A 16,792-nucleotide genomic window follows, 5' to 3' on the forward strand; every position below is an offset into this window, starting at 1 on the left:
GAATACTGGCACAGATGTTAGTTCAGAACGAATCTTCCTCAAGCGAAAAAAAAAAAAAAAAGAAGAAGAAAATATAAACTTTCTCCTTCTCCTTTTCTTTTATAATAAACATTTAATAACTTAGTCCTTTACCCTGAACACATGCCCACAGTGAAAGAAGTCAGTCTTTTGGTGTATATAGCTCAGTGGACTGTGGGCAGCCAAGGATCAAGGAGAGCCACTCTGAAGGACAATTACCCACTGCGCTCCAAGGCAGCCAGCAGTGGTCCAAGAGTTTTGAGAGAGAGAAGAATTTTAGTGGGAAAAGGCAGGAAAGTCATAATACACTTGGACTCTCACTGACATCATCCATGTAGGAAAGAGAAGCTTGCAGATTATCTACACTGCCTTCCCCAAACTTAGAAAGGTTGTTCTGAAGGCTGGAGCTTGTCTACTTAAGATAAAGAGAAGCCTCAGGCATCAAGAAGGAGAAGGGCGCCCCCCATGTCCCCTGTGGCCTAGTGTCCACCTAATGTGGGTGGCAGGTGGTCAGTCTCCACATCCCTGTTTCCTGCTTTACAGATACATCCCCCTCTGCCCAAACTCTCCAATGGCACTCTGCCTGCCCTGGGATGGGTGGAAAACCGAAACCTGTAGCAAACTGGAGTCACCTGGTTAGAGAACCAAGACTTCTGTATGTTGAGAATCATGTCCTTACTCCCATCCAGCTACAAGGAGAAAAGGGTCTAAGACCTGGCATTCCTATCAGCTCCAAGTGCTGACAGTGCCAAGGAAACCAAGAGTGATGTGGCTCCAAAGAAACCACCTCTGATGAGGAAGACACATCAAGGATTGTGGTCGATAATTGTGGAAGAAAGAAGACACAGAAAAAACACACCGATTCTAGTGGCCTAAAAGCTGGGTGCCTTGACAATTCTCCCTAAAAGGAAATGGATTATAAATGCGTCCAAAGAAACCACAGAGAACACCTGCAATATTAAAATCTAAATACAGGGGCTTCCAGTCTGCGTTCTCGACCAAACAAAGTAGAACGTGAACAAGAGAAAATGACATCTGTACTTTCTAGTTGAAAGAACAGGAATATAAACAGCAAAAAGATTTTCCTGGCTCTTTTTCAGACTTGTGTGTGTCATTATTCCTTGAACCATTAAAACTATCAAGAAAGTAGGTATCTTTAAAAAAACAAGGAGGAAAAAAATTCCAAGACACAAAATGTCCAGGAGGCTGCTAGACATGGCATTCCCTGATAGTAGCTTTTCTTTGGACACTGATGACAAACGTCCATGGATCCCACGCTCCAAGCAAACCACTTGCTTTACTCACTATGGAAGCTTGATGCAAAAGCATGGTAGACTCACCTCAATTTTCCAGATGTTTAGGTTAGAAAGTAGATCCCAAGAGAAATTTCCATTCTTATCCACTCCGCTGAACCCAAAGCCAGCTGCATTATTCACTGCATCCGCTATGGTTTTTAAAACAACACATTAGGATATGGAACAAAAGTCACATTGTTGCCTTAAAAGATACTAAATGTCTGTCTAGCTTTAAGATCAAGAGATACACAGTAGCTTCCTTGGTAAAGAAACCAAAAAAATCTAAAGGACCTGCTACTGTTATGAATCAGAGAAAACATTTTTGGCTCTTGAGTGGCCTCAATTTTTATTCATTCATCTTTACTCATTCACTACCATTTAGTGAGCACCTGCTAAGTAAGAAGAAAGGCACTAGATGCTCATAGAATGCAAAATGAGAAAAAAGAGAAATGAAGAACCAAAGGAAAGCAATAAGGAGGATTTAGTGACCATTTGATAGAAGGGGAGAAAGAGAACAAGGTAAAAATACATCTAAGCTCAGAAGCAGAGACCAGAAGAAACAGGGGTCTCAGTAGCGGTCCAAGAACTGTCATTAAAGAAGGCAGGACATTAACTGCTAGACAGCATTAAGTTAGGAGGGAACCAGCTCTGAAAGAGAAATTGGAGCTCACTCTGGACATATTAAGCATGACATGTCAGTAGGACATCAGATGGGGCTGCCAACATGCAGTCAGGAAAGTTAAGAACACAAGAAAAAAACAGAGCTAGAGATGTGAATTTAGGGCCAGCTGCCACAGATGCCACACCTGGACACAATTACCAAACCCATCCTACCCATAAAGTCAGTCTGAAAGCTCCTGTCTCCCTCCTTATTTCACATGACTGAACTCTAAGAAAATGTCCCCCTGTGGTATTACATTTCTAATCAAATCCTTAATGAAACGTTTCTGTAACCAAATACAGACCTGATGAAATCAACTTATTTTGATGATGATGATCAAGAGGCCAATTTTCTCCTTTCATTTATCTTATTTTGAGCTAATTCTGTCAGAATATTTTCTTAAAAATGTAATTAACCGAACTAATTAAATCACAACACCCTCAAGTCTTAGATCTGGAGGAAATCTTAGATAAATCTTTCTTTCCTGTAGCTCTATTCCTTCTGTTTCTATAGGAGTTCAAGTCCAACTCAACATGGACTTCTGAAAGGCTCCTCTAAAGAAAAACAACGTGTTCTGTGTTTGTCTCATTTACTTTTGGCAGAGGTGGTGATTTAATATTGCTTATCTTAGGCTTGGCTTCACTGTAAAATGATCTGGTTTCTTTTAGAGAAGAAAGGATGAAAAGTACTAAGTCCTGCTATGTCTTTCTCCCAAGCCGACTGGATAGAAACTTGGTGGAAAAGAAAAATAAGAACAAAGCGAGGGTGTGTCAGTTAAAAAACTAATAGTTTTAAATGTGTGGGAAGAAATTTGTGAATGACAGAAGAGAAACTAGACTGAGAGAAGAGGGGCCCTGATGTCTGTGTTGACAATTAAAAACCAGGTTGGGCTGCCCTTGCTGGGACCAGCATAGCAGTCCCTAAATTCCTACTTCCATCTCTAGCCTCTGATCTGGCACATCTGGGTCAGATCTAGAAAAACAGAATAATGATAACTATCTGTGTGTGTGCATGCATGCTTACTATCTTTCCAGGATTCTATAGAGCATTCTACAGACACTTCTCATTTAATGCTCACAACAGTATGAAGAGGGTAGTTAAGGGCGGGCTCTGGAGGCAGATCCCCTGGGTTCCTATCTCCACTCAGCAACAGAGCAAATTCATGGCCTTGGGAAAGTTATCTAACTTCTAGAAACCTATTCCCTTGAGTATAAAATGGATGTGACAATGGGACCTATTTTAAAGGGATGGTGAAAGGATTAAACGAAATTAAGTGTGTATAGAGTGCATAGCACAGTGCCTAGCCCAAGTTAGCACTCAAGAAATGGTAGCAGTTGCTATTATTAATTATTATTATTATTATTATTGCCCCCATCTTGCTGTTAAGGGGACTGAGGCTTAGTGATGTCAACATTAAGATCACTCAGGTGGTAAACAATGCCAGAATCTGAATAGTAGAACTCTGATTCCACAGTCCGAGCAGCTAGGAGCCACTCTGAAAGATAAATGATGCAGGACCAGAAGCGGTGACTCAGAACTGGTGCATTTAGACGATGTCAGAATTCCCTGCTCTCCTTTGTACATTCCACTACAGTTTATCCAAGACTTGCTTTTGTCTTAGAACAGTTAGAGGTTCTAAGTTCACCAGTCCAAAACTGGCTTTACTCGTATTGTACACCGTATTGTATTATTATGGATAAATTAATTTGGACACCCATATTTTGGAGTTTGTGATCCTTAGAACACAGCCTGGGCTAACATTGAGTCTCACTAATTAGTAGGGGAAAAACAACCAGAATTATACACTAAGTCCAAAGAAAATAGCTGTATTATTTCAATATAAACAGTAACTAGAACTAGGCTAACACAGTGCAGCTAAGCTGAGATTCATCAAGAGCCTGGCTTTAAGGATTAAATTTATAATCATGTATAATTAGTACATCAATTATATGTAAATGATGTTTTAAGGAGCTGGATAAAACAATTATTTGGTTAAGCAGTTTAAATGTTCCCTGTTATACTATTAACTGCTTCTTTATTCATAAATAATACAAAGGTTAATGTCACACCAGCCCATGAAATCTAAGCGGTAACAAATTTCAAATTGAGGCCATACAAATTAATGAAGTGTTTCTACTGGAGCTACCAAAAAAGATAAAGGGGGGAAAAAGAAAAGAAAAAGAGCTAAGTCCACAGAGAAAGCTATCCACAGAAAGGGTTCCTTCCATACTCCAGATTATCTGGGGTAAAAGGGCAGAACGATGCCAGACACCCCCTCTTCCCTGTCACCCCCTCCCCAGCCAGAGCCCCACCAGCACAACCCACCTCGTGTTAGACTTTCCCTATCAGGCCACGGAATGGCCATTCTTTCCTCCTTAAATCGGGAACTGATTTAGTCCAGGAGCCAGCCCACAAGCCCTGGGATACAGAATATGGGAGCAGGAAGGGTAGGGAGAGGGAAAGAGAAAAGGAGGATGAGTGAGCAAGTAGAAGGTAGTAAAGGGAGTGAGAGATTCTCTCTTAAAAACACATACACACACAGGTTAGAGCACAGTGAAAATACCATTTCACATAGAAAAATAAGCCTGGTGTTCCAAGTAGGTTCAAACCGTAGTTGGTATCAGACCTACCTACTAAAGAAATTATCATTTTCCAATAATAACACAACTGCAGAAAAAGGAATGAGAGAGACTTCTGAAGCCTCCCCCAATGACCAGTCCATATGCATCGAGATCTCCTCTGTCTTCCTACCTCTGGGACAGCTCTCAATGCATATTGCCTGGTGCGGGTGCACGTCTGTGTTCCCACAGAGTGTACCAATCTTGAGGGTAGAGAAGATATCTTACCTTTGAATTCCTCATAGCACAGAACCTGGTACTCAACGAAAACCCCTTGAATTAAACTACACAGAAACAAATTTCCCACACTGCCAATTTTAAAAAGCTCTAAGTCAGATCACTGGCCAAGTATTACATAAATGCTGCATTGGACTGAACTTATCCCTGAACATTTTGACCTTTAAAAATAACTGGACCAGGAGCTGAGGGGAGGGAGGAATGAGGACTTATTACTTTGTTTAATGAATAGGGTTTCTGTTTGGAGTGATGGATAAAGTTCTGGAGATAGATAGTAGTGATGGTTGCACAACAGTGTGAAAGAACTTAATGCCACTAAATTGTACACTAGAGATGGTTAAAACGGTAAATTTTATGTTACATATATTTTACCACAATAAAAAATATAATAAATGAGAAAAATAATTTAATAGCTGTAAACTTCAATTTGAGGCTAAAAGCCTGAAGCATGAAATGAGAGAAGAGGAACTCAATTAAATGCTACAGCCTCACTCACAGAATATGGGCTAAGCACGAGGAACTGAGTTTCATCATCTATTTGACTCAATAAGCTGAGTCCCTGCTCGCTGACATCAAGCCCCACGTTCCTTCCAGCTGAGATGTTAAACTTCCGTTCTTGAAAGGGTTCCCAATGTGAAACGGTCCAAACCCTTTACCACTCCTGGGAAGTAAATAAAGGGTTTATTGCTCATTTTAGTAAAGCTTTAAACTTTTCCAGTCTAAAATTGTTTGAAAGGAAAGAGATAAAAGCTTAATATTGACTAAATTACCTCCCAGGAAAAAAAAAAAAGTGTGATAAAACCAAATGAAGTTGAACTTTCAACCCTAAAAAAGAAGGAAAATCACTTGAAGTCAGCTTCTTTCTAAGGCATAAAGCTTAACGAACAATTTCTTAACAAAAAAATGTAACCTACATTAGCATGTGTGTTGATAAAATTAATTCAGTCTGTATCCTCTATGATGTACAATCCAGAAAAATGACAAGAAAGCCAGATCATTCTGGAATTTTTCCCTAACTTACTTTTTTTCTTGTTTTTTTTTTTTTGAGGAAGATTAGCCCTGAGCTAACATCTGCTGCCAATCCTCCTCTTTTTGCTGAGGAAGACTGGCCCTGAGCTAACATCCATGCCCATCTTCCTCTACTTTATATGTGGGACACCTGTCACAGCATGGCTTGCCAAGCGGTGCCATGTCTGCACCCGGGATCGGAACCGGTAAACCCCGGGCCGCCCGAAGTGGAACATGCAAACTTAACCACTGCGCCACTGGGCTGGCCTGGAATTTTTCCCTAACTTTCCACTGCACTAAATGGCCAAGTTTGAATGGTGGAAACAGAAGCTTCCAAGTTTTGACATCTGTTAATAACATTGGGTTTAAACAACAGCCAGGATTACTTTTCTCTTTATTACAGGTGACTGGGTTTATGGATGGCAGGAGAGAAGAATGCTATGCTGGGAAGGGAAAAAGGATACTGGCTCAACTGTCTTCCAGTATGTATTAGACTTTTTTAGATTAGGTGATCCAAAATGTTGTTCTGGGTAAGCCATCAAAGGGAGTACCATTTTTTTCCTCCTTCCTTTAGGGCCACTCCATCAAACTTACCTAATGTCCAGGCAAAGTAATACTTGGGCTTTGAGGCCTGCATGACAACATATAGATAGCAGAGTCGAGTCAGAAAGTTTGCTTTGTGAACAAACCAGTCGTCGACCAGGCAGGTGACAGGGAAGGTCGTCGTGAGTGTCAAAAACAAAAGGAGAGACACCAAGGTCATGCACAACTTGTGTATGACAGCTCCCTGAAAACGAGGAAAAGATCAGCGTAACCGTTCAGAAGATTCTGGGCTGAGGAAAACCATTTTGGCAGGGGCACATTGAGAACAAAGCTATTGCAATAGCTGTTTTGACAACATTCCCCAGAAGGAGGGGCAGCAGGCATAGTTCCTCGCGACACGAATTGGATGATCAGCCGATATACTATATTTAGATGCAGAATAGACCTCTGACACTTGAGGACTGAATGTATCTAAAATGGAAGAAAACTCGTACCAGGAAATTCTACCTACAAAGGGTAGGTGGTTTTATTATCCAAAACACAAGAGAAATAGATGACATTACAGAGCGGCAATCTTCCTTCGGAAAGAAAGAACCACTGCCTTCCACTTCTGTAGCCAGCAGAGCCAAGGAAATGGGTTTGAATCACCGGCGAGGACAGAGGCTTCGTTAGGAAGGATCAAAGTGATTAAATGCCTGAACCAGGATGCCGGTAGGTAATGGAAAGCTTTCGAACGCCTTCCAGAGTAACTTACACGTAGTCTGCTCTGACATTTTAAATACCTCTGGAAGGAGCAATCTTGCCCAGTTTCCCTGCCATTCTAGGGAATGTCACGTAACATCAACAGAATTACAGTCCCCAGCTTTATAAAAACAGGCTCCATTTATTTGTAATATGGGGATAACAACAGCACCTCCCTCACATAGTAGCTAGGGGTTTAAGTGAATGAATATTTACAAGGTACTGAGAACAGTGTCTCGCTCCCAGTTAAGTGCTCACCACTCTTGGCCACAATTATGACACCACCACTGGGGACACACCAGGTCGTGGCTGCCAGTCCCCTCCCATTAATGTGTCTTTAGCCAAAACGCGGCCTCACCACTTCATTTTCTCTGTGCACTAGAGTCTTCTTGGAGACTGAGGTTAAGACTCTGTGATAAAATTATTTTCTAAATAAAAGAACGTGAAACACAAAAGCACCACTGTGACACACACTGACTACAAACACCTGTGGTTACTTTGATGTCTCTAACCATGGCGACTTCACTCCCAGATCGTTTCAATAAAGCAGCTGGAGCTGAGACAGTTGACTAACCACAAAGTGTTGAGGACACGACTGTGTCAGAACTATCTGAAAATTCATGCTTAATTAACAAATCACTTAAATTTTCAAATAATTAATTTGGTCTGGACTTTAACCAGCATTTCTGAAATATTTAAATTATCCTCATTTTCTCCCTTTTCCAATTTTCCCCGTTCCTTCAATTAACTACAAATTTCCCTTAAATACAGGATATTTGATCTGAGTAAATTTAGCATATCTTTAAAGCTGAATAAATTATCCTAATTTTATCTAACTTGAGATTAATAAAATTCAGATTAAAATTAAAATATGATTTCAAAAAACCATCTTAAACTCTCTCAAAGTCAATAAAACCAAGCTTTGGGCATGCCAGCATAAAACTGTTTTCCCTTGCAATCAGCAGGCTCTACCATAAAAAGCTCATTGATTCTCGTCCACCTCTGATGACATACTATCCTTTGGCTGTATATTAATTTCTCTTCATAAAGACAAAACACTCATAAATTTGAATGTGTTAACTAGCACAGTGCTGAGTACATTGTAGGCACTGAAGATTGGCTGGCTGACTAAGGGATCAATTTCTGTAATATTCCCAGCCAATGAGCTCTGTGAAATAAACATCTCTTGCTCCAACACAGAGAGCTGCTGCAAATAAATACCAATACTGGTATTTTAAACAAATGGGGAAAAAAGCCATTGGCCAAGCTTTCTGGTAAACTGTTTGGCTTTTTAATTAGAACAATTATTAGTGAGAGTCAGCTCTGGCAGAAAAACTCGTTTTCTGGACCTCTGGGTAAATACTTGGCACTAGAAACTTACCATGGGAGAAGGCTCTGGCAGGCTGTGGAAACCTTTTTGCTTCCAGTTCACTTCCAGCAACTTCATGTGTATATGTCTCCCCTCAATGAAGTCTACATAGTCCTTGAAATTGTTACAAGGGCCAGCTATGACACTCATGAAGTTGAGAAGGTAGCTTAAGTATTCCAAAAAAGAGGGTTTTACTCTGTGAAAATAAAAAGTAAAAAATTGACAAGCCTTTGATTTTTCTTTCATATTTGCAAATAAGCAAATTGTAAACACAGGTGTTGTCTTTGTAGATTATTAAACGTGATGTGATCTTTCCTTGCCCTGTTTCTTTAAAAATACGCCTAAGAGAGAGATCTTCTGGGAAAGATAACAAGGTGGGCGAGTGGCTTTGAGAAGGCGCAGCACTCCGTGGCGCCCTCTGCTGGCCAATCACCGATACAAGCACCGAGAGCGGGGTGGAGGGCAAAGGCAACTCTGAAGCTGGCAAAAGCTCTTTCTCATAAACCTCATCTGTCTACAAGAGAAAACGAAGGTAATAAACATAAGGCAGGGTGGGAACCTGACCTCATGTTAGCTGATGCTTTGAAATGGGAAAACTCCCTTCCAACTGCCAAAATAAACACAAAACAAATGATGGGTGGAACCAGTTTCCACTTGAAGAGGCCACACAAAACTACCGCTCTAAGTCTAGTTGGCTTTGGCATCCAGGCACGAGGTCCTGAACAGACAAGAGAGGTAGCAGGAAAAAAATCCTGTAGAGACTAGTTCTGTGTAACGTTTTAATGGCATTTTAGGAGGCGTGCTCCTCTAGCAGGATAGCACTGTGGGGAACGGCTTCCTAAAATGCCGTTGTTAAGCAGTCACTGGAATTACGCCCTGTGGCCTTTACACCCCCATAATGCTTAGCAAAGAACTTGATTCATTAGACTCTTCCAATGCTTTTCCATTGCTTCCAAGTCCTAATTCCTTAATGAAGGAACGAAGCACTCAATCTCTTTACCACCCAACCCTCCTTACGCCATTTATCTCCTAAACCCCTCCAGTAGGAACCCTCCACCATGGCTGGCAAACCCTCCCCGATGTGCTACTCCACATGCCATTTCCAGTCCCATAGATCAATGTTATTCCCCTATTTTACATAGCCTCCCTTCCTCTCCATCACCCACCCGCCTTTCAGCTGCACACCAATACTGGTCGAAGTCCGCCTTCGGTCTTCCGTCTTCCTGCTATTCCCAGCCCATATTTATCTCTCCAGCCCTTCTTCTTATCTTTTTTCACGCCAGTGTTTAATCCCACTGATATGCATTGATAATTAACTGTTTCTTGAGGACCCCCAGATATATGCCCAATAAAAATAATTCTGGAATAGACACACCTCCAGAGAAGAATCATCCTGCAAAACTAACAAATTACAGATCCATTTACTCTTTGGCCTAGCAATCCCACTTCTAGGACTCTATCCTACAGCTATACCCAACCCCACTTAAAATGACCTATGGACAAGGTTATTCATCGCTTACCATTTCTAAAAGCCAAAGAGTGGTAGACAACCCAAGTGTCCAGCAATAGCAGATTCGTTAAATAAACAATATTACATCCATATAATGGAGTGAAGATGTAGATATAACAAAATCAGGAGGAGGTCTAGATACTGATACACAAAGGGCTCGAGAATGTATTGTTAACCTTCACTTACTTTACAGCAAGTCGATGTTGCTCCACAGAGAGGTCTTCAGCTCTTCGACCTAATCCTACGAAAAGGAGAAAATTTAGAAATAAGGCGTTTGAAGTGAAGGAGATAACTAATCCTAGAAGAGGCTTATAAAACTCATTTGAAAAAAGTGATTTATAAAAAGTCTCTATAGGTTCTTATGAAAAGGGCAGAATTCAGGGGTTGCTCCTATTTAATTTGCACAGTATGACACGGATCCCAGAGAACCCTCCACGTCGCCTACACTCCTGACCACGCTGCATCTGTTTCTGTTGCTACATGAGAGAGAGAAGCCTGCCTTTGCAGCCTGCAGCACCTTAAATACCGGTCTGATTATGCTGGGTGCAGACACCTGGTACAAGCTGAAAACATGGGTGTGGAATGTAATGGGGAAAAGAATAGGAGACTTCCCTCTTCCAAAAAACAGGAAATGTAACCCTGAATGCAGCAAAAACACAAAAAAATTAATCAGGAGATTTTTCTTCTTTTAAAACGCATCTATGCCAGAAAAACTCCCAACCGAATCACATCTGTGCTTCCTACAAAATTTATATGTTAACTTATAGTCAAAGAAATTTAAGTGTCATCTTATAAGCAACAGAAGTCGACTTTAAAACGGTATATTCAGCTAAGACTTATTATTTTTGCCAATCACAAAGGCTACTCAAAAACATGCCTAAGAGAAGGCGGAGTGTTTCTCGAATTTACTTGTTCTTGCCACACACAAGAAAAAAGGGAAAAAGCAAATAAACATTTTGCCGCATAAGGGATGTTCCAGAAAACAGGGTAAACTGAGAATCCTTTAAAAAGTAAATTTAGGCAAAAAGCCTATGTATAAAAAAACAAAACAAAACCAAGAAGCTGTGTTAAAAATTACACTCACTTTTTTCTGAGATCAAATAGGACATCTCTGGCAATCCCAGAAATTACGCTGATTTTAGCTATTGGTTTAAAACCACTACCAAGAGGATTTTCAGGTACAAAGAGGGTGACCGACTCACCCTAGTTTGTCGGGGACTTTAGCAATTTGGGCACTGGAAGTCTCAGGTTTGGGGCAACCTCTCAGTTCTGGGCCAACCAGGATTCTTGGCCACCCCGGAAAGACTCCATCCTTGGTGTTACCCAGTTCTCTACAGAATGACCAAATCACCAAGTATGAACTAGGAATACACAGGGTCAAAATGAAATTCAAGCAGTTCTCAAGCTTTAGGGAAAAACAAGGTAGCTAGCCGAGATTATCAATCTGCTCAACCTGTCAACACCTAAAGAAGTTTCAACAGTCAGAAAGCGTTTGCCAGAACAGTAAAAATCTGCAGAAGATACTTTTACTAATGGCACCTGGCGCCTCTTAAACCCATATTGCCATCTTCCGCCTGGCTGAAAGTACCATCCTCCTTTCCTGGAACCCAGCTTTAACAGTGGAAATCACACGTTCTGGCCATTTTCAGGAAGGGCCTGAGAGAAGAAAACGTTCAGTTTTATACAAACAGAAGATTCTTCCTTCTCCCAGCTTTTTATAGTCAGGCTAATCTCCTTAGATGATTTTCCAAGCAAAAGAAAAAAACTAGCATTAAAAAACTGTTAACCAGCCAATGCTGTTTTTACTCTTTATATTACTTCGTGAGCTTCTCAGAGATTAAACCAAAGAAAAAGGATGCCATGTCTTCTTAACAGATTTGGAAATGAAGGGCAGAGAGTATCATAAATTAACTTAAATTTAAAACATTGTAAAGGTTAATAGAAAAACCCACTGTTCTCAAAGCAAATAATTCTGCAAATTTAGACGAGGGATTCAGCAAGGAAATGGTAAATAATAGCTGGGAGGGTAAAAGGTTGTGATTAAAGAGGCCGGAGATAGCAGGATCTGCCAGCACTTGTCTAAACTTTGGAGTGTGGATATAGGATAAAGGAAGACCTCTGAATGTCAGGGTCACTTTTAGAACTGAAAGGAGGGTGCTTTTTCTCACCATCGTGAACTTGGAATGCCAAGGCTATGATCTTCTGAGTGACAATCATCAGAGGCCTAAAAGGAAGATAGAAAATAGTCAAGATTAATGAAAGTGCCACTGAAAGAAAGTTTTACTCTATTTCTCTGCATGGTAGCTTTTCATCTTGAAGATTATTAAATAAAATACAAAAACAGTGAATTCAAAACAAGCAATTTTTATTTCCCTTTCAAATCACTTTAAATAAGTAAATATAACAACATTGCACAAGATCACACTAGAATGTCCCTCTTGCGCTGTTGCTCAAAGAGCAAGTTCCAGGACCAGCATCATCAGCATCGCCTGGAGCCTGTTGGAAATGCAGAATCTTACCCTCCATTCCAAACCCAGAAAATGAGAATCGGCATTTTAAAAAGATCTCTAGGGAATCTGAATGCATATCAAAGGGTAAGCAGCACGGGTTTTGGAGATACCTAATCCAGTGTCCGGGGTCCACCTGGATAGATGTATATACTTCTTCATCCTAAGATGCTCTAATAAGCTTTGTCCTATTAAAGGCAATTCTTCCATGCACACATAGTAAAAGTGTAAAAATCTGTAAAATGCAGCTGCCTGTAAATAAACCATTTAGTGACCAAAACATAACACCAATCTTAATTTGAAAAAAAAGCCATCAAATAAAAACTTGCCTAAGAAGTAGCACCCATGTACAACAAGGGTGCCAAGATAATTCAGTGGGGGCAAGAATAGTCTTTTTGACAAATGGTTATGGTACAACTAGATATCCACATGAAAAGAAACACAAAAAGTAATTCAAAATGGATCAAAGACCTAATATAAAAGCTAAAACTATAAAACTCTTAGAAGAAAACACAGGCATAAATCTTCATGACCTTAGACTTGGCAGTGGTTTCTTAGATGTAACACCAAAAGCACAAGTAACAGAAGGAAAAAATAGATTAAATGGTTATCATTAAAACTTAAAACTTTTGGGGCCGGCCCCGTGGCCAAGTGGTTAAGTTGGCGCGCTCCACTTTGGTGGCCCAGGGTTTTACCAGTTCGGATCCTGGGCATGGACACGGCACTGCTCATCAAGCCATGCTGAGGTGTCATCCCACATGCCACAACTAGAAGGACTCACAACTAAAAATACGCAACTTTGTACCAGGGGTCTTTGGGGAGAAAAAAGGAAAAATAAAATCTTTAAAAAAAAAAAACAAAACTTTTGTGCTTCAAAGGACACACATCATCAAGAAAGCGAAAAGATATTTCACAGAATGCGTGAAAATATATGCAAATCATATGTCTGATAAGGGACTTGTATTAGAATATATAAAGAACTCTTACAACTCAATAATAAAGACAACCCAATTTAAAAATGGGCAAAAGATCTGAATGGACATTTCTCTAAAAAAGATATACAAATGACAAATAAGCACATGAAAAGACGCTCAACAGTAATCAGCCATCAGAGAAATGCAAATCAAAACCACAATGAGATCCCACTTCACAAGAACTAAGATGGCTAGGATCAAAAAGACAAAGAATAGTAGGTGTTGGCCAGGAGGTGGACATACACACATTGCTGGTGGGAATATTAAGTGGTGAAGCCACTTTAGAAATAGTCTGCCGTTTCTCAAGAGTTTAAACACAGAGTTACCATATGACAAAGCAATTCCACTCCTAGGTATATACCCATGAGAAATAAAAATATGTCTACACAAAAACTGGTACATACATGTTCACTGCAACAGTATTCATAATAACCCATAAGAAAACAACCCAAACATCCATCAACTGATGAATGGATAAATAAAATGTAGTGTGTCCATACAAGAGAATACTATTCAGCAATAAAAAGAATGAAGTACAATACATGCTATAACACAGATGGACCTTTTAAAAACATTATGCTAAGAAGCAAGAGACAAAAGGCCACATATTGTATGATTCAATTTATATGAAATGTCTAAAATAAGCAAATCCATAGAGAAATGAAGTAGATTGCTGGCTGCCTAAGGCTTGGGGAATTGGGAGGAAATGAGAAGTGATGGCTAATGCACACTGGTTTCTTTTGGGGATGATGAAAATATCGTGAAATTAATTGTGGTGGTGGTTGTCCTCTGTAATTCCCCTCTGTGAATATGCTAAAAGCCAATGAATTGTATACTTTAAATGGATGACTTGTATGGCAAGTGAATTATATCTCAATAAAGCTGCAATAAAAAACATGGTACCTGTTTTCCAATCATCTACCCTAGTTTAGTACCTTTAATAGCCCTATTCCTGCCTAACAAGAAAATAAAATCCCATTGCTCTAACTACCATACTTTCTTTCAAACCTTCTTAGCCTAGACTGATCTCTGATTCTTGTGGCTTCTTACTGAATTTCCTGTCTCTGATCCCTATCGACTGATGGCTCATTTACACAGACAGCTAAGGTTTAGATCAGTGACCTTTGGCAGCATCCCTGGGATGACCATGGGATTCCATACAGTCTCTGTGCCCTGAGCTCAGGCCAGGCCCAGGTGTGTGGGAGGATGGGATCAGACACAAATCATCTTTAGGCCAAGTCTGATGTGTGTCAACTGCACTCAGCCACTTCTCTGAGTCCATTTTCCTCTTTAATTCCTCTCATTCTCATTCCTATTTTCCACCTCTTTAAAATAATAAGCATGTGGGGTCAGTGGTTAAGTTCTCACATTCCACCTCAGCCATCCGGGGTTCATGGGTTTGGACCCCGGGCATGGACGTACATACCACTCATCAAGCCATGCTGTGGCGGCGTCCTACATACAAAATAGAGGAAGACTGGCACAGATGTTAGCTCAGCAATAATCTTCCTCCAGCAAAAAGAGGAAGATTGGCAACAGATGTTAGCTCAGGGCCAATCTTCCTCACCAAAAAAAAAAAAAAGCACATGTGATATTTTAAACTATCAATATCAACTAATAAGATCAGCCATCTTTTAAAAAGTACCAACAAATGCCCTTTGAAATCTTCACACCTGTGCCCAACTTTATATTTTACTTGCAAAAGCCCAATGGCTAATATTTGAAACAAGATTCCTAATACTGTGTGTGAGGCTAAGAGAAGGGGAAAGGAGTCTGACTGCAGAAGGGAAGGGCAACTATGCTCTGCCAGGACTGGTGAGAAGTGGGGATGACAAACAAGGGAACCACCTTGGCAGTCATTCTAAGGCAATAAGACATGCTCATAGCTAACAATGATTTTGACTATGCTCTTTTATAGTGAAAAAAGTAACTGCTCTTCCAGAACACGGAGGTTTGGATCTTAGTGATGAGGGCTACATCAAAGCCAAACTGGTCTTAGAGAATAACATAACTTTGCAGCTCCCCTTCTTGATATTCAATAAGACCTCTGACATAGAACGTATGACAGATGCTGAGGGCTGTTCTACTTGAAAGGACTCATTCTAATTGTCACGTTCAACGTAGTTTCCAAATAGGACTTTCAAAGCACAACCGTTATCTTTCCAAAGGCTTTTGTCTTTTTTTTTCCCTGCAAGATTGAAAGTCCTAGGAATAAGGAATAGGACCTAAACTTCCAGCCTTCCTTACACAAATCCCAGTAAAAAAATTTTTTAAATCTGAGGCATACTCTGGTGACTATGCAATTTGCAGCCCAAGTAAGTTCCTACATTCAATTTAATTCAGAACTTCATTTTTAAAGGGCCTAACAAATTGATATATATATCAGTAAAGAAAATGTGCCATGGAATTAGCCTACCTTTCTGTCTCTATAGAAATACAGCATTTGTCTTCCTTTATCGGGGTTAGATTTAATGTATTCCCTAATTAGGCACATGCTTTCAGCAAAGCATTTGGTAGTCAAATATTCACATATGCGGTGGCCATGAAAATGAGCCTTTCAGATCGGCTGCTGTGGAAGCAAAACTGACTGGCTCCAGCTGCACCCTCTGATTCCACTGCCACCTTGTTCATGCTGAGCCCACGTCCCCTTGAGGCTGCTCCTAGCCAATGATGAGCACAGCAGGGTGGGTACCCAGGCAGGCCCCTCCACTCAAGGCACAGTGCTCCTCTGGCCCAGGAATTTTAGCTCAAGGACTTCTCATTGAACCTGCCAAAACTTTCTTAGACTTGCACTGCAGTCCAAGACCTCTCTTCCTTCCTTCCCTCTCTCTTTGCTCAGGGATCAGATGTGCATTTCAATCCGATTGCCCTCCCAGCCTCATCCAGTTGCCTCCACGGTTTCCCTCACAGGCATTTCACCCAACAAATCTTTTACACTTCTGTTCCCATCTTGGTTTCTGCTCCTCAGAGAACCCAGACTAATGCAATACATAATATTAAATTTCTAGATTAATGTCAATAAATAATTATTCAATATGAAATCTGCACCATTGGGTCTATGTAAAAACCATATTGTTGTCACTCTTTAGAAAAAAAATGTTCCCTTTTCTTGGGAATAAAAATAAGAAGCTATGGATCAAATATTGTTATACATCATCCAGACTATACTTTCAACAATATATTGCTTCTGTTTTAAATATCCGAAGAAGCTTCTAGCAACTTAAATAAGAAACAACTCACACAACTGATCATGGGTTTATAAAACACAGTGTTCTGATAACTTGTGAAAAACTAGATCTAAAATCCACAAA

At 40.3% G+C, this 16,792-nt stretch overlaps 1 protein-coding gene across 1 annotated transcript in view; it reads right to left on the reverse strand.

Annotated features, from left to right (window-relative positions):
- Nucleotides 1–16,792, reverse strand: part of MBOAT1 (membrane bound O-acyltransferase domain containing 1) — a 92,376-nt gene that overhangs the window by 12,905 nt on the left and 62,679 nt on the right. The window contains exons 5-9 of the mRNA XM_001496844.6: nt 12,169–12,224; nt 10,187–10,241; nt 8,503–8,686; nt 6,432–6,624; nt 1,359–1,462 (exon numbers count right to left, since the gene is read on the reverse strand). Coding sequence (XP_001496894.2) covers nt 1,359–1,462; nt 6,432–6,624; nt 8,503–8,686; nt 10,187–10,241; nt 12,169–12,224 — 592 coding nt within the window. The remainder of the gene's footprint in view (nt 1–1,358; nt 1,463–6,431; nt 6,625–8,502; nt 8,687–10,186; nt 10,242–12,168; nt 12,225–16,792) is intronic.

This window comes from Equus caballus, chromosome 20, assembly GCF_041296265.1.
Source record: "Equus caballus isolate H_3958 breed thoroughbred chromosome 20, TB-T2T, whole genome shotgun sequence".
In the NCBI taxonomy this organism is placed as follows: Eukaryota; Metazoa; Chordata; class Mammalia; order Perissodactyla; family Equidae; genus Equus; species Equus caballus.